The sequence below is a fragment of the Tasmannia lanceolata genome, unplaced genomic scaffold (assembly GCF_043159265.1).
Source record: "Tasmannia lanceolata isolate RefF3 unplaced genomic scaffold, GAP_Taslan_0.1 ptg000015l, whole genome shotgun sequence".
In the NCBI taxonomy this organism is placed as follows: Eukaryota; Viridiplantae; Streptophyta; class Magnoliopsida; order Canellales; family Winteraceae; genus Tasmannia; species Tasmannia lanceolata.
In genome coordinates this window covers 52,822,508-52,841,022 of record NW_027518692.1, presented here as the reverse complement: position 1 = coordinate 52,841,022, position 18,515 = coordinate 52,822,508, and the positions used below count along the sequence as shown (strand labels likewise).

At 37.5% G+C, this 18,515-nt stretch overlaps 1 protein-coding gene across 9 annotated transcripts in view; it reads right to left on the bottom strand.

Moving 5' to 3' along the window:
• Positions 1-18,515, bottom strand: part of LOC143892358 (uncharacterized) — a 54,374-nt gene that overhangs the window by 12,451 nt on the left and 23,408 nt on the right. For 6 of the 9 annotated variants that reach the window (XR_013255481.1, XM_077396928.1, XM_077396925.1 and 3 more), the window contains 9 exons: positions 15,944-16,095; positions 15,654-15,737; positions 15,476-15,538; positions 7,626-7,757; positions 7,338-7,547; positions 5,704-5,820; positions 5,191-5,240; positions 3,396-3,558; positions 3,154-3,291 (listed from right to left, as the gene is read on the bottom strand). Coding sequence is in view for 7 of the 9 variants with exons in the window: in XM_077396928.1 (XP_077253043.1) it covers positions 3,154-3,291; positions 3,396-3,558; positions 5,191-5,240; positions 5,704-5,820; positions 7,338-7,547; positions 7,626-7,757; positions 15,476-15,538; positions 15,654-15,737; positions 15,944-16,095 (1,109 nt within the window). In the remaining 2 variants the exon portion in view is untranslated. The remainder of the gene's footprint in view (positions 1-3,153; positions 3,292-3,395; positions 3,559-5,190; positions 5,241-5,703; positions 5,821-7,337; positions 7,548-7,625; positions 7,758-15,475; positions 15,539-15,653; positions 15,738-15,943; positions 16,096-18,515) is intronic. The other 3 variants (XR_013255482.1, XM_077396930.1, XM_077396931.1) reach the window with 2 other exon arrangements.

Sequence of the window (18,515 nt, the reverse complement as noted above, 5' to 3'; positions counted from 1 at the left end):
AAGCAGACACAAATCTGAAGCAAGGCACAATCTCCACCCATGAAATAGTGTGTGCTACTACTTTAGTAAAAAGATATGCAGAACTTTTTGCGTGCCCTTTGAAGACACGGGCGTTTCTTTCTTTCCATAACACCCATATTGTTGCTAGGAAAGAAATGTTCCATAAAATATTTCCTCCAAGGGACCAACGACCAACTTTCCATTAGATCAATTAGTTTGGCCGGGAACACCCATGACGTGCCAAACTTACACAAAAGTCTACCCCACATCCCTCTGGCCATCCTGCAATGCAAGAACAAATGGCCAACTGTTTCTCCGGCCTCTATACACATCGCACAATGGTCAATGATCACCTTTTCCCGCCCGCGCAAGAAATCCACTATTTGAATTCTTTCGAGAATAGCGGCCCATCCAAAGGCACAAAGACTAGGCGGTGCCTGGAAGGCCCAAACCTTGGCTACTCTAGAGGGCGTAGGGCAAGACACAAGGTGGAAGTGGAAGGATTAAACAGAAAATTCCCTAGAAGAGTTACCCATCCAAATCCGTTTATCCACATCGGACAATTTAACATAACCCCCCTGTAAAATCTCAAGCAGCCTAGCCACTAAATTAAGCTCTCTGTCAAAGAAATTCTTTCTAAATGCCGGCTTCCATATCACCTTATTTTCACAGCTTTCAAAACACTCAATCACTGGCACCTCCTGCGAAGCAGCCACAGCAAATAACTCTGGAAAAAGCTCCTTCAAAGGTGTTTGGAAACACCATCTGTCATGCCAAAACCTGATACAGTCCCCTGATTATACTCTGAATCTAGTCCCAACACAAAAAATTTATTTGAACCGTAAGATGTGCACCATATTGTAACTCCGTTGTGTCTATATGTCCTCCGGCTCCCAATGGCCCAAAGCAGACCCGTACTTGCTTTTAATCACCTTGGCCCAAAGTTGAGAAGCCTCCTCCCCATATCTCCATAGCCATTTGAGAAGCCACCTCCACATATCTCCATAGCCATTGGCCCAAAGTTATGATTCAGTCCCCTTTCTATCTTTGTTTTCCTGATTAATAAATTTTCATTCACAATAAATTCCACGAAAGATCAGATGAGAATTTAAGAAATTCCACCTTTTTTATTAGTTGTTTGGCTTGTGTTACAACAATTTATTTTAGAAGTTTGAGGTTGTTCTAGAATCTAACAGATGATTTAGTTATTAATAGAGATATGAATTATTGAGAAAGATTTCTCTGAATAGAAGTAGGAATTAGAGATATGATGAGAATTTAAGAAATTCCACCTTTTTTATTAGCTGTTTTGGACTGTGTTACAACAGTTTGTTTCAGAAGTTCGAGTTTGTTCTAGAATCTAACAGATGATTTAGTTATTTTTAGAAATATGAGTTATTGAGTAAGATTTATCTGAATAGAAGTAGGAATTAGAGTTGCTATGCAATGTATCTAGGTTTTTTTTAATGGGATTTTCGGCTCGGCACTGTTCAAGAATTTTACTATTGAAGAATTTCAATTTCAGTTGCTTATGGTAGATCTATTTGATTTTCATGTTCACTTTCCTGCTAATAATTATATTGTCAAATATTCTGCTGAGTTATGGCACCGACCATGCCCATTCATGCTGAAGTGCTGCCAATTCATGCTGAAGTGCTACAAAACCATCTTGTGGAAATAGCAACTACCTGACATTATATTTGCTATAGACTCTAAAAGGATCTGTAAAGTTGTTTTTTTAGGGGTGGAAAGGAAAAGAAAACAGGGGTTTTCTCGTGTTGTATGAGTGTTTTTTTGGTTTCCTCAGAAACCTTTTTTGTTTAATTTTCTGAACTGGAAAATCATATTTCCGAGATGTAAAGGAGGTTCTCCGGTTATGGCCCCTCCCTTTTCCGCTGCTTTTTTAACGATCCAACCCTTTTCCGTCGATGGAAAACTAAAAGTCTAAAACACGACTCTATGACTCTCTGGTGTAGTCGATGAGTTGAAAATCCTCTAAAACCCTAATCAATCATCTAGTCGAGCCATAGAAATCCTTTTGAATCCAACATTCATCCATCTGAGCTTGTCTCTGAAACCCTCCATAAATGCATCTAGTCAACCCCGTTCCGCTCCCAAATTTAACCCAAATGCCACCATCTCTACATCTCCTGATTATATATTCCTCTCTTTCCCCACAAAAAATAAGGTCTCAAATTCCAATTATGTAAATGAGTTTTCCAATTTCCATTAAAGGGTATATATGAATCTCCTGTTCAGAGAGTTCTTGCAATTCAACTAGTATCAAATATGAGGCAAAGAAGACTGTTGGTTACAACAGCCCTAATTCCACGTTGGGATGCGTGATTGTTAAGGATGGAAAGATTGTTGAGCACCTAAGGGAGAGGGGAGTATAGAGCTCCGATGGGGACGACAAAGGAGAGGTATACGGTAACAGGCATGAGGACTTTGTTGAGCATTTGGATGAAGGAGCCAAGATTGCACGAGCAGAGGAGGATATCCGGTTTGTGGGAAAAACTTTCAGCTCGCATAGGTTTTTAGGAGGAAAAAGACAGAATAGTAAGTAAACAACATTTTATATTTTGTTATTTTTGGGCATATAATGTGTTAAGTCATTTTAGCATTTCTTTACTTTTTTCCCTTTTATATTTATTTTTATTAGTTTCATTTCATTTCTTTTCTTTTCTGCCACGTGAGTTTTTCGGGGTTTCCAACCCGAGGAATGCAACTGAACAGAGCCAAAGAGAAATCTACTCCACTGAAACTTCAGCATCTCTCTCTTGATCTCGAAATGCAGGAGCTGGACATTTCACAGGTGCAAGTCACTAGATAGCTAATTGGCACTCTTAGGCATGCCGATACAGGCCTGTTTGATCACATGATTTACCAGAGAAAAAGTAGGCATTTCACTCATGTTTCTGCTTGGTAATGAAGGTGTCGTATCGAAAAACAAAAAACAAAAAAAAAGGCGGGTCCAGTGCACGAAGCTCCCGCCATTGCGGGGTCTAGGGAGGGCTAGAAAAACAAATAAAACAGGGTGGTTTCATAAAGAAGGAAACAACTAATAAGCTCCCTAAACAATTCTATTAAGGAAACTGGAAGAAAAGTAATAGTGACAGCAACCAAAGATTCTATCACTTTTCTTCATCTAACCTCTACAACAGACTGCATATTAAGTGCCATTAGATCATAAATCAGATATCTTCTCTCCATTTTTTGTGTAGTCGGTACGGTGTCAATTATCATCTCACCATCAAGTAATGTCAGGTGATGAGTCTTCTCATTTAGACCCTAACAAACATAAAATTTGGGTTAGAAATGGATGACATTTAAAGAGAGAATAATTATTTATGGGGCTATTAACAACAAAAAAAGAGGTATAAAAGCATGCAAACCTCATTTGTTTGTCTCAGAGGAAAGCGCATCTGAACCCTCCGAAAAGAAAAATTTCTATCAATCAAAAAACACCCATCACATGTGATAAGCATCATGTAACGTGTTCCATCAGCTTTCCATGTAGCATAGTAATATCGTTGTCTCAATAGTTGCAAATTCTCTCTGCATTATAAAATAGTTATATCAAAAAACAGAAAACAAAGTCAAATTATAGGCTAAATATTGAGTAGAAAAGCAATGCCAATGCGTCCATTAATGGAGAAAACATAATAAATCACTAATCACAAAAATAACATCACACAGCAGATGAATGCGAGTCCTATCAACTAGAAAATGCCTCACATTAAGCAAATATCATCTTAAAAGGGATAATGATGCAAAAGCAAGTGAAACATTCATATTAAGAATAGTTACAAATATCAGCCTCGGGAATTTCTTGACAAGGGAAAATCTTGGGTGACTTCAATTTATGTTTTTTTCAGGAAAATAACTTAAAGACAAAAAAGATATTCCATTTTTATCTGCATATTTAATTTTGAATCAAAGAAAAATACTTTGGAAAAATGGACAAAAAGTCATGATATTAGCAAGGCAACAAAAACCACGATATTTTCGATTCTAGCGAGTTATAATCGGAGTTTTCACTTTTTGTAGAAACATTGTCTTTTAGCCTACCACAACCTCGGGTGTTGGTCTGTGGAAAATATTCCATGTGCCATTGGGATTCAAACTATTTTTTTTTCTCTGCCTTTGATCCACCTGTCACTAGAAATTGCCTCACTGGGTGTCCCTACTTCTCCTGATGTTATAGTTTAAGCAGTTAGATCTTGTTGAACTTGCCCATGCTTTTTCTTTACGTACATATGTCTTCTCATATGCTTCTACAAAAACATGAATCCAATGGGGACCCTTGAAGCAGGATCTTTGCAAGGGTGCACTTCAGTTTAGCATTCCTCTTTTTTTAATGGGTGCAAACAAAAGATTAGTATTTAACTGTTCTGATGATTTGTTCAAAAACTACGAAACTAACACAAAACTTGTCAACCCAGCCATTGTAATGTAACATAAAAGACAAACACCAATTTACAATTGGGATTCTAACAACGGTAGGTGGAAAGTGAAAAATATCTTCAAGATTTGAAGATTTCCCAATATCATCATTATATTATTTTGATATTTCATAATTCATATTTCCAAATTATTTAATTATATTTTAAAAAATTAGCTTAAAAATTTATTTATTTATTTTATAATTTGGCAATATGTAAGAGGGCGAGCCTTGGCGCAATGGTAAGGTTGCTCCATTGTGACCTAGTGGTCACGGGTTCGAGTCATGGAAACAGCCACTCTACAAAGTAGGGGTAACTCTGCGTACATCTAGCCCTCCCCAGACCCCACAATGGTGGGACCCTCGTGCACTGGGCCACCCTTTTTTAATTTGGCAATATGTACTTGTATTAATTTCATCGAGATTTTGCCTGTAATATGCAAGGAGAAACACAAAACTGAAAATATTTGGAGAAACTCCTTAAATTCCAGAGAAACAATATTTCACTTTGTATGGTTGGAAGTTTGCCATATCATTTCACCTTACATCCTTACACAAAATCAACATGACAAAAAATACAATTCTCGCATTTCACTTTCAATCCATCCCGATACTTGCTAACTGATTAACATATAAAAATGTATAGTCATTAATCAATTAGTATGTATCCCTACCTATATCAACCAGATATGCCTTACTGTACTAGTTACTGCTAATGGATAACGAGGGATGCAGTTAAACAAGACCTGTTGAGTGAAACTGGATGGGATCCTGGAAATTGTGCGTTCCCTTTTGCCTGACGACCAAGGGGAGAAACAATTATGAAATTTAATCAAAATACATTTCAACACAATGGCATATAACCTTGTGAAAGAGCAAACAAACAGCAAAAAAAAAAAGGGGGGGGGGGGGGGGGGGGGGCGGGGGGGCGCAAGTTTATAAGCACAAATGCAAAAAGTAAAAATGAGATAAATCTCCAAAATGATTTGGAAATATTACAAACCAAAATATTTGTCATATAATACAAGAACAATGATAACCAAGATGATGGCCTGAGAGATGGATAAGGGCAAAGTCATCTGAGAATCGTTACATTGTCCTAAATAAAGAATTAAGAAACTCTAGCTGAATCCTGATAGGATAACCCATGCAGTGTGAAAGTGCTACACTGAATTATCTTTGACTAGAAAGTAGGCATGGAGAGCGAATATAATTCACTTTTCAACCAAAAAAAAAAACTAGGTTTTTTAAGTGCCTACTCCTGATGCCAATTTCAGTGTACGATAGCAGAACTGCCGCATGGACTCTTGCTGGGCATTAGGTATTGCATCTCCCAAAACATCGTCATTTGTCAACACTTCATTCTCCACATGCTCCTGTCAACATGGAAATACTTGCTGAATTGGAAATGAAGATGAATGGAATCAATATTTATTGTATGTACGTCAAATATCAAAGTAAAACAGCAGCAAATTAAATAACGAAAGGAAAATAATGAGTGTGCAGCTAAAAACCCGATCTATCTCATTCAATCATTCGTTCAATCGTATATGACATGCACGTTGACCCCCTTTCCCTTTTGCCTTAGGCAAAAGGTCGAACCTCAGTGAGAACCCCTAATAGATAATTGGTGGAAACGTTGAAGAACCACAGAGAAGATCATTCATCCTATAGATAAGCATCTATCAGATAGATATGTGACAATTAAGCAACATTCATACAAACAAGCAATTTGCCAAGTATTAAAATTTATAAGTGTACCAGTTAAAGCACTTGAGAATCGGCCGATACGATCGCCGATGGTCCCAGAAAGAGTGATATGCTATGTTTCAACCATATTTTTGGGTTTTATTTTTATTGACTTCTTTGAATTTTCTCAACTAAAATTATGATTTGCTAATTTTAGATAATTTATAAGGTTTCCAGCGTCCTAGCGAGCCTATCAAAGTTTATCTATCTAATACTCTTTACTAAGAAAATAAATACATGCAAAGACAAAATTTTGATTAGTAAAACACAAAAATCAAAACATGAATGTAGACACAAGATTAAACCATGGTATTCAGCCGCAGCCCAACAAAATAGATGATAAAGCACCAAACTCAAAACACTATGATGCCAAATTTGCATAAGTTACATGACTTTTATTTTGACTTCTCTGCCAAAAAGTAGTCAAATAATATAATAACTATTAATCAGAGCAATAAATATATATAATATATTAAGCGTACTCATACATGCCCTCTCATCAGCACTTATAAACAATTAGAATACCAAGCACTATATATTTGTTGAGTGGATATTCGATTTCTCAACCCCGGCCAACATCTTCAACCTAATATGCAAAAAGATTTATAATCCTGCCCATAGTTAACAAAAACGGCGTTTTTTTTTCTCAAAAAATGCCGTTTAAAACTCGTTTTAATGGTTTGCTGTTTGAAACTTTTTACAGTAAAAAAAACTCCGTAAAACATTTTAAACTGTTTAAAACGTGTTTTAAACGTATAACCATATTAAACACGTTTGTTGGCCAACTTTCCAACTTTACCCCTACTATATTTTGTAAATTAAATGTGTTTTTTTTTTTTTTGCATTTTCTTTTTTTACTACGTTTTTTTGAACCAAAATTGTATTAAACTCGAATTTTTGCCGTCCCATTTTATTGCTTCTAAGAAAAGAAGAAGGTTGTCTGAAAAGAAAGAATTTGATGGACTACTTGATAAAGATTTTGGATTATCTTTGGGAAGAGAAAGCCCCGAATCACGTTTTGCTAACTATGATCCTGCCTCAAGAAGCATGCAAGCATGTGGCAGCCAATACTTGTAGAAAATGGAATTACAAATAATAATAATAATAATAATAATAATAATCTATACATCCCAATAATACCTACATGCAGAGGAGCTGCAATGCCACCATCATCATCATCATCCGGCACAGCTTCACCATTTAGATCAAGATCAGAAGATCTTTTCCACTCTGGCGTTGGAGGACAAATAATTGTTTCAGGCCTTTTTTCATGATAAAACCTGTATAATGCATCAATATAGTCATCCTTATAGATTCCAGGCGGGCGCGCTTTAGCAAATAGCTGCAGTGCCTGCTAAGCAACCACAGAGTTGTAGAGTTGATGAAATGTCAAGAGATAACATAAAAATACAAACAAAAGCACAATGCTTACCTCAGTGACTGAAATTGGTTGTGAGCGCATAAGAAAATGAACAATCATGAAACCTGTACGGTTATGCCCATGAGTACAATGGACAAGAACATATTTCTTTGAGTGCTTGTGGCTGGAGCCAAATTGCAAAACCTGAAATCAAAATGCAAGGACAAAAATGTTTGGGACATATCACTTTTTTAGTTTTTTTTTCCAAAGAAAGAGAGATCGTCATGAAGAAAAACGATTTAGATCAACATGTAATAATCAATTGACTGGACTACTTGACACAAAAGTTTGGAAGAAAAATAGGAGACTGTGACTTGTAGTGCCAATTGTATATATGCACAAAACATATCCTTTTTTTCCTTCAACAAGCGATCTGGTGATGAAACCAAAAATAGAGAAATTGAGACTATGCCAGCTTACCAAAAAAATTAGGCATATTGCGTAAAGCTTTGACAGCATTGTGACATTTATCGATAATAGTTTCAGTTCCGTGCAACAATGTCACAGGATTTTGGTAAGACAATAAAAAATAAAAATATATTTGAAAATTTCATAAGCGTAAGTGCATAACACCACTGTCACCAACAAGTCTATCGGGAATTTATAGGTAGCATATTATATTACTACATGTTGATTTATTGGCTACATATTGGTAATGGTAAACTATATCTACAATCACATGTTTTACTAATGACACTCTTATCTTTATTTTGTGATTTTCAATTAGCTAATAAAGGCTATTACAATTACCTAAAAACTATCAACAGACAATCAGTAAAATTTCAATAAAGTGAAGATCGCTATTGTCAAAGAAGGGAGTGTGGATATCATTTCCCATTAAAAATATACAGGTGGTATGTTCATAGGGATGTCGTGGTCATTTGGAATATCGTGAGAAATTGAAACATAAGCTCTCAGTAGAAACACTACGTTAAGTATTACAGTATTGCCTTAATATAAAACAACCATAGCAAAATTTATTTCCTGGCCTGTTGGTAAAACATAAGCATTCAAATATATGCCTTTTTAATATGAAATATCCATACCAAAATTTATGTCCTGAATCTGGTTCTCCACATATATCATTGTTTTTTTAAATTAAGCCGTGATGAAGGAAAGGAATTTAGATCAACATGTCAGAATCAATTGACTGGACAACATGACTCAAAAATTTGGAAGGAAAATAGCAGACACTGAGACTTATAGTACCAATTGCATCTATGCACAAAATATATGCTTTTATTTCCCCTTCAACTAAGAGATCTGGTGATGAAACCAAAAATAGAACAATCGACAAACCCAGATTTCAAAAAATTAGGCATATTGCGTAAAGCTTTGATAACATTGTAAAAAGTAGGGGTTGAGCCTCTTGCTCAATTGGTTAATTGCTTTTCAACTTTGAGGTTGGAGGTTCAACACCAGGTTACCTATCATAAAAAAAACAATGTAACAACTAAAAGGTAATGACAATAGTTTCACTTTTGCACAAGAATGTCGCAAGATGTTGATAAGACGAGAATAGAAGAAAATGAAAATATAGTTGAAAATTTCATAAGCATAACAACACTGTCACAATCAAGTTTATTGGGAATTTATAGGTAACAAATTCTATTTCTATATGTTGATTTTTTATTTTTTATTTTGAACAAATTGCTGGCTATATATTGGTAATGGTAAATGATATCCATTATCCACACTCCCTTCTTTTGCAAACGGCACTCTTATCTTTATTTTGTGCTTTTCTATTCGTGGTCAGTTAGAATATCGTGAGAAATTGAACAATAAGCTATCAGTAGAAATACCATGTTAAGTACTAAAATATTGCTCTTTTTTTTCAATGGTTGCAATTTCATTCAAAGAAAAAGGGGGGAGACCAAGATAATCGACCCCAAAGTACAAGATAAAAAGCAAAAGAGATACAACAGAATAAAAACAATACAATCAATCACGGGAGGACGAAATCAAACATTTACAAGCCCAGCCTCCCCACACCCCCACGAGCTAGACTATCTGCCACATGATTAGCCGATCTCCTAATATGATTGAAGATGATTGAAGAATCGCCAATTTGATCTTCAATTTCGTCAAACATAGATGCAAACCTCCACGGTGGGACTACAGATCCTCTAAGCCATCGGATAACATTAATGGAATCTCCTTCTACAATCGTTGAGTTCAAGGATTCTTTTTGTATGCACTTTATACCTTGGAGAACGGAATTGACTTCCTCCTCACTAGCATCTATCATCCCAATAGGGCTAGAGAAAGCCCATAAACCTCTCCCCATGAATCCCTCAAAACTCCACCAATGCCCGATGGCCCCGGATTTTCCATGCTAGAGCCATCAAAGTTTAGCTTAAGCATGCCCATCGGAGGGGCCTCCCAGTTCTGAACATCATCAGAAAGCTCATAAAACCTCTCCCGATGAATCCCTCAAAACTCCATTGATGCCCGATGGCCCCGGATTTCCCATGCTAGACCCATCAATGTTTAGCTTAAACACGCCCATCGGAGGGGCCTCCCAATTCTGAACTATGATGTTCGGCCTCTCGCGGTCTCGCCACTAGCGCGCACCACCCTCCACCCCTCCCATAGGTCGTGGGCTGATACGAAACGAAACATAGGGAGGTTTCTTACACAAGAAATAACCAAAGCTCTTTAATGTACAAAAAAAGGGGACTTTGCCGCTCCATCATAGATCCTAGCATTCCTCTCTTTCCAAATGACCCATATAGCTGCTAGAAAGCAACCTTTCCATAGCACTTTACCTTTCTTCCTCAATCGAGCCCCGTCCCACCCTTGAAGGAGCTCTGATAAGGTGGATGGAAATACCCATGCTATTAAAATATTGCCTTCTTAATATAAAACATCCATAGTGAAATTTAGATCCTAGACTATTGGTAATACGTTGAGTATTAAAATATATGCCTCTTTAATATGAAATAACTATGCTATTGGTTCGACAGATGATATTGTGGATGAGACAATTATAGATGTTGAGCCCGAGCTTATGTAAGATACATAGTAAGAAATGGCGAATATAGAGCCAAAGAGTCCAATGATTGATGAGGCATTGCCAGAGCATGGAGAGCTTGAGCATTCAACTGAGGATATCTCTTCCACATCAAGATAGGAGTATGGTGGCGGTGTTGAGTCTGTCGTGGATATTCAGATGGAGGATGACAGCGTTGATCGAGATATGCTCCCAACGAATGACTTTATTACTGATTTCACCGAGCCTAATGAGATACCAGTGGATGATGACATTATGGAGGTCGGCAATGGATTGGTACTGCCCATAACTGTCATGCCGATCCCACTGATCCAGGAGGAGTATGTTGCTATCTTCCCAGCGAGTTTGCTTCTTCAAAGAAGTTTGTATTTTTATAATGCTACATTGGCGATTTCTTCCCTCTCGCTCCATCGGCATTTCATACAATTCTCACAGTTGTCACAAGCATTAAACATCAAGAGTGCCTCCAACGGATTACGACTCTTACTGCTTTAGTGGATCATCTACATATTTGACCCAGGTGGACTAGAACTCGAAGGCGAGTTCTTTTCAAGAGCGGGAGAATGATGCAGATTGTGGGCCCAATAGAGGCAAATTTGCCCATTAGGATTTACTTCCATGTTATCTAGTTTCTAGGATTCTTTTTCCATGTTATTTAGTTTCTAGGATTTTATTTCCATGCTTTTAGTTTTCTAGTTTTTATTTTCCATGGAATTTTATTTCCATTGCTTATATACAGGCCTCATGTATTAGGGATTATTAGTTTTTGGACAATTAAAGAATGATAGATTTCTCCACTCTACGGATTTCTTCTTCTTTCTCTTTCTCCTATTTTCTTCCTCTTCTGTTCTTCTCCTATTCTTTCTCTTCTCCCCTAATTTCCTCTCTTCTCTATTCTTCTTATTTCTCTATTCTTCTCCTCTCTTTTTTTTGAAAAAGGTAGCCAATGTATTAAAAAAAACCGAGATGGTCAAGTACAACGGAAATAGAAAAGAAGAAAATACAGCAAATAAAGAAAATACAATCACGGTGGGAGAGAGTCGAATAAGGCCAAGGATTCCTTAGAGACACCCTCTCTGGCTAAATTGTCCGCTACTGAGTTTGCTGAGCGCCACACATGGTGGAATACAAAGGGAGAGGATTTCACCCAATCATACATTTCATCAAACAACCTATCGAATCTCCATGGGTGTTTCTCCGCTTTATTAAGACATCGGATCACATTTAGAGAGTCGCCTACTACAATCACATTGGTCGCCCCATCTCTAATCAAAAGCTTTAGTCCTTGGTAGACGGCACGAACTTTAGCTTCCGTTGCATCTGCTACACCAATGGGGCCTGCAAAAGCCCAAAGAGATTCCCCAAGATCATTTCTCAAAACTCCACCAACCCCAGCCAGTCCGGGTTTACCAAAACTGGACCCATCAAAGTTTAGTTTTAGAAGGCCACTAAGAGGGGGGTCCATTTCTCCGATATTTTTTCTCTTCTCTTGCTATTAGAACACACCTCTCCACGCTTCCCATAGTGCATAGGCAGAAACAAATTTGAAATTAGGAAGGGTCTTGGCCCAAGCGATCGATGGAGCAATAACTTTGATAAATAAAAAAAACAGACCTTTTTGAGATCCCGTCGAAGACTCTAGCATTTCTTTCTTTCCATATAACCCACAAGGTAGCCATAAAGGATATATTCCAAAGAATTCACCCTTTGTTCTTCCAAGGAGCACAAAACCAACCATGGAAAAGATCCATTAGAGATGCAGGTAGAACCCAATGGATACCAAATCTACAAAAAAGTTTATACCATATCTCTCCTCCTCCTATTTCTCTTCCCAATCCAATATCACAACAACTGAGCAGATTCTCTATGAGATGTTTGATCAAGGGTACGTGAACAATCACTGACATTATTTATGCTCATTAAAGGACAAGCTGGAAACCACTTAGCAAGTTGCCAGAATTGGGGCAATGCAGAAGGGTGTAAATTTGTAACAAGACGTTTACATGTTACATGTTATTGGTCAAACCCTTTATTTGAATGGGTAGTGTTGAATCCCTTCAAACATTGGCAATCCAAAATTAATGCCTGCCACATTAGCATGAGATACATTCCCCTATGATTCCATACATTATTGATTTGATGGAATAAGGAATGCAACTACTTAAAATACAAAAGGATTTAAGTATCAAAGGACAAGCGAATTGCAAAGACATGACTCGCTGGAATATAGGTACAGCTAGCCATAAAACACCAATCGAAACAAAGGAAAGTCTGGCAAACAAAACAAACATCACACATTTTACAACAGATGTAATATATGATTGTCATCCACAAGTAGAGGTGCTAACGTAGATAGCAGTCAGTGCCACACAAAGAGACACACATAAAGAAAATGGCAGGCAAAAACAAATAATGAGAACTTAGATATTTCCATCCCATTCCTTCTCTAGTGTAGTCATGTTTTTCTGTTAGTCACTAATATCATTTGGCGTAGTTATCAATTGCAATTGCATTCGTTAAACCACTGTGATTACCTTATTTTGTTTAAGTACTACGATCCGATTAAACTAATTCTGGTCTGTTATGTACAATGAGAAGAAAAAGTAAAATGTGAATACATGAGGCTAAAAATAGTGTGCTCCAAATATGAGTAGATGATATCTGTTACAAATGTAATGCCGTTAAAATTGGTGACAGAAAGAGAAATGGAATTGAATAAAGGTAAAATAAGTCTTTTCCATTTCAAAAAAATAAAAGTAAAATGTAAAGGCGGTTATGGGTAGCATCCCTAACTATCAGCTCTCGGTCTTTAAATGCCCTGTGAGTATTATTAAGAGGTTGGAACTTAGAACAAATTCAGAGGAGGTTTTTGTGGGGAGGGTGAGAGGAGAAGCATGGCATTGCTCTTGCAAAATGGGAGGAGTTATAAAAACCCTTTAAAGAGGGAGGTTTAGGGATCAGAAGAATCAAAGAAGTAAATCAGGCACTCTTGGGCAAATGTCTATGTCGATTTGGGGAGGAGGCGAAGCAGTTTTGGGCTAAATAATTGTGAGTAAATACAGGGTTGACATCAGGAACTGGGAGTCTGAGAATGGGTTTCGTCACTCGGGTATTACAGTGTGGCATGATGTTTTGAGAATTAAGCATCTATTCCAGCACAGTGTTAGGTTCAGAGTCCGCTCTGGATATCAGGTAAGATTTTGTCTCAATAAGTGTTGTTCCATCATTCCTTTAAAGGACCCTTTTCCAGACTTGTTCGTAGTGTGTGCATCTAAGGAGGGATTAGTTAAGGATTTCTTTGAAAGGAGGGAAGATCGGGTCATGTGGCTGCCTATTTACAGAAGGAATTTCTTTGACGGAGGATTGCGGGCGATGGCTAGACTTTTAGAGCTCCCAGAGGGGTACAACATAAAGAGAAGTGGCTCAGATATAGGGGTATGAATCTGGGACTCTTCGGGGGAGTTCACCGTAAAATCAATTTACCTTCACCTTGTGTCTTGTACTGTTGTCTCCAGAGTAGTTAGGGTTTGGTTTTTCCAAGCTCCACCCAAGGTATGTGTATTTGGTTGGGATGCGCTCCTTGAGCAAATTCAAACGGAGGATTTCTTGCATGAGCGTAACACGTTGATCATCGACCACTCTTGTTTTGTCTCGAAGCGGGGGAAGCAGTGGATCGTCTGTTGTTTCATTACAAGGTCGCTCGGAAAATTTTGAGCGGCATTTTAGGTAGATTCGACATGCCTTGGGTGTTCCCTTTACAACTCATCAATTTATTGGAATGTTGGCAGTTGGTTCCTTGGAGAAATAAAGGAAAGTTCATGTGGAATGTTTCTTTCTTTGCTAAGTTATGGCCTTATGGTCACTTGGAAGGAGAGAAATGCAAGGATTTTTAAGGGTCATGTTAAGAGTGCCCCCTTTTTACTCCTAAAGGTGATTGCTCTAACTATTTCTTGGGTTAAGTCGATCCCTAGTTTCAAGATTGTGTCAGCTTTTGACCTTTGGTATGGGAGGAGGTTTGCTTCAGTTCGGATTTGCGCCCCTGTATAATGCAAGTGTGGGAACTGCCGGCTCATGGTTTCCTGAAGCTTAACTTTTGTGGTTCTAGTATTGGAAACCCCTGTCCGGCAGGGATTGGGGGTGTACTTAGGGATGACATGGGTCTTGTGAAGTGGGCTTTTGCTAGTCGTTTAGGGGTAGCTGACTCTTGTGAAGCAGAGGCGGCTCACATTGGCCTCAAAATTTTGGTAAATTTGGTAGGAGAGTAAAGCGGTGGTGGAGGTGATTCCCTCAATGTGATCCGGCAGTTGTGTGGTTCTCAAGAATTCTCGTCGCGCTTTGCTCAATTTTTCGATGAAATCCACAACACCGTGGGCAATTCAGGTATCCTTTTCCACCATGTTAGAAGATCTGCAAATGGGGCAGCGGACAAATTAGCAACGGTGGGGGTCCAGTTGGAGGCCCTGGAGAAATATGATTTTCTCCCGCCTTGAGCCTTTTTGTATTTGCATTGTTTGTGATATTGTTTTTTCCCTTTTTCTTATGCTTTTTCCATCTTTTCTCCCATTTTATTTGACCATCTCGGTCTCTCTTCTTTAATGAATTCTTGACCATTCAAAAAGAAAGTAAAATGTAAATATATGCAGCTAAAAATAGTGTCCTCCAAATATGGCTTGACCATATCTGTTGCAAATGCAATGCTGCCAAAATTGGTGACAGAAAGAGAAATGGAATTGAATATTTAGATTCCTTCGGGGTAGAAAATAAAAAAATCAGCATACAATGCAAATTTCCATCATAGGATCCGGAAGAAACCAATAAATGCTAACAATACATTGTACAGAATATTTACCTCATTCACAAAAATGTTAACAGACTCATTATCAGGTACAGCATCCCGTCCCTTGCATGCAATCTGGAAAAAAGGAGAAAAAAAATAAAACTATGATGTTCAAAGAGTTCCTTGGCAATTTGATCATCTTCCAAAAGCATATAATTAAGAATGAAAAAATATAAAACTATCCTCTCACCTTAACATGATCAATACGTTGTTTCTTCCAATCTGACGGTGGATAGTAGCGAGTAGTATTCGTCAGATCAATCACAAAACCAATCTGGAGAAGGCAACCAGTTAAAAAAGGAACATTATATGTTACAACATCACTAGGATGATTTCAATTTAAAGGGGGGTGGGATAGTTGGAACCCAACAAAAACAATGAAGGCATGAAAACATAACTGGCGCCCCAACAGCAGAATGAACAGTGACCAAGTAAATATTTAGCAGGAACAGAATGTCCAACAAAATATGTTATACTTACTTCTCTTCCTAACACTCTTTGTTGATGAATCACTTGTTTCAAAGAATATCTTTTACCAGGCACTACATAAGCATTGTAAAACTCGCCTAGAGGAACCTTAGATGGAATTATACAACCAATGGGCCGACCATATGCAGGGCAACCCAACCAACCTGTAAAGCCAACAAAGCAAAGGAAAGGTTATAAGAAAGTAGAAAAAGGATAACTAAATCACATCATTGTACAATCCAAAAAAAATGGGACAGGAAAAAAAAAGTAGTTTTATTAATAAGTAATCATCAAAGAGAATATCCTCAAAACAGAAGAGACAAATAGAAACAATAAACTACACTGCTAAAATATTTGCAATGTCGGATGTTTGGTGATGCAAGGAACCTACGTAATTGAAATAAAATAGAAGCAAGAACAAGAAGATGAAGCATTGATAGTCCAATTGAACTGTTTGCAAAAATCAAATAATAAATCTATATATGAAAATTATAAGGCATATATTCAAACTCCAACTTCCAAATTTAGGCTACTTTACTCATGCTAGAGCGGTTCTACTCATACGTTTCTTTTTATTGGGGAATCTAATCATGTTGGAATCTCCTCCAATGCGCCGAGGAGCTATCCATTGATTCTAGTTACGCCCAATCCTTACCACAATCTCCAATGCAGGTTAGGGCTATTGGACCATTTTGGGCTTCGACCAAATCATTAACACCTCTTAACACCGACCTTCAATCACAAAATCAGAGGAGAACCATTGCAACTCCCTTGAAACATCAGCTATTGAGGGCTCTCTCTTGGAACAATCGACCGAACTTGTAAAAGCTCATGAGTAACCACTCGAGTTCAATCGATTCTCATCCATGAGAAAGAATCATTGTCAGACAATTCTTTCAATGACCCTAGAAAAGCACATTTAGACATTCCGAACTCCACACATGACAGCTCATTTGAGGAAGACAAGTCAATGGAACATCCCTCCACAAAATATTTCACCCACTCAGGCTTTGAAAATGTCGTTGCAACCACTATTATCGTCTCTCTAAATGGATCTATGAAGAGCAACTTTAAGGTACAAGAACTCAAGAAGCATCCACTAATGGAGAAACACTTGTGAAATATGCAAGAAAGAACTCTCAAGGGTCAAAGACGACTCAAGTAACGAAAGTGAATACAACAAGCATCATAAAATAGAAAAGTAACCGAAAAGAAGGGTACAAATACGCTATATGTCCTTAGAAAAATTTATTTTTCCGTACATGGCCTAAAACTACTCCATCACAAATTCTCCACTCCAAACGTTATGTGAAGTCTCATGAATGAAAGGATACTGATCTTACCCCGAATCTTGGTTCACAACTCTCTCTTAGTATCACTATATAATTATTCCATTTTTATAAAATATTTCCCAAGTAATTATTTTAACTACAACGCATGGGACACTTGGAAAAGCTCCTGATTTTACACACTAATCACCATGCATGAGACACCTAACAAGCTCATGATTTTTTACATGAGGTATTATGAAGTCACATAGTTTATATTAAGTTATTAAAACTAACCCCTTTTACTGCTTACTAAAAATCTGAATTTAAGAGGGTTGTGAGTGGCGCTAGAAAGTAGCCCCCACTAATGCCACATCATCAGCTCAGAATGGGGCAAAAAAGTAGCTCCACTAACTCCACATCATCAATTGGGAGTGGGGATAAATGTAGTGCCCTTAACCCACCTCATCAATTGGGAATGAGCATAAAAAGTAGTGCTATTTCATCAAATTTGAGAATGGAGCAAAAAATTAGCCCCATTGATGCCCGGGGTTTTAAATTTCGATTTCGATGGAAATTTCGGTGGAAATCTTGTAAAATCACAGAAACGTAAGGAAACATATGCAAATGATGAAATTTAGGATGAAACTTTGGAAAATCCTAGAATAAGCAGAATGCATGCTTAGAAAATCATCTCATCACACGAGCATGAAAGCATCAACAATTGCTTAATCACATCAGACACCTTAGTGGCATGCATTTTCGCACATGTTTGGTGGAAATCTTGTAAAATCACAGAAACGTAAGGAAACATATGCAAATGATGAAATTTTAGGATGAAACTTTGGGAAATCCTAGAATAAGCAGAAATGCATGCTTAGAAAATCATCGCATCACACGAGCAAGAAAGCATCAACAATTGCTTAATCACATCAGACACCTTAGTGGCATGCATTTTCGCACATGTTTGGAACAATAATGTCAATAAAGAAGTACAACCACAATGTAATGAAGTATAAGAAAGTACAATAATCAGCCATCCCTCCAAAGAACAAAACTCTATGTCAATACCATAGAGTTACGAGGTATTATTGGCCCGCATGCCGATCTCGCATCCCATGTATAAAATAGGGTTACTTTGTTGTGCAATTCAATGATGTTTCCTACCAAATATCATTCTCTACATTAACAAAATGCAAATAATAACATCTTTCCATTCATTTATTTATTTTGTCATTACAATCATTTTGGTAGAATTTCGAGAATTGTGGTAGAATTTTGGAAATTTCGGTTGAATATCTATAGAAATAATGGCA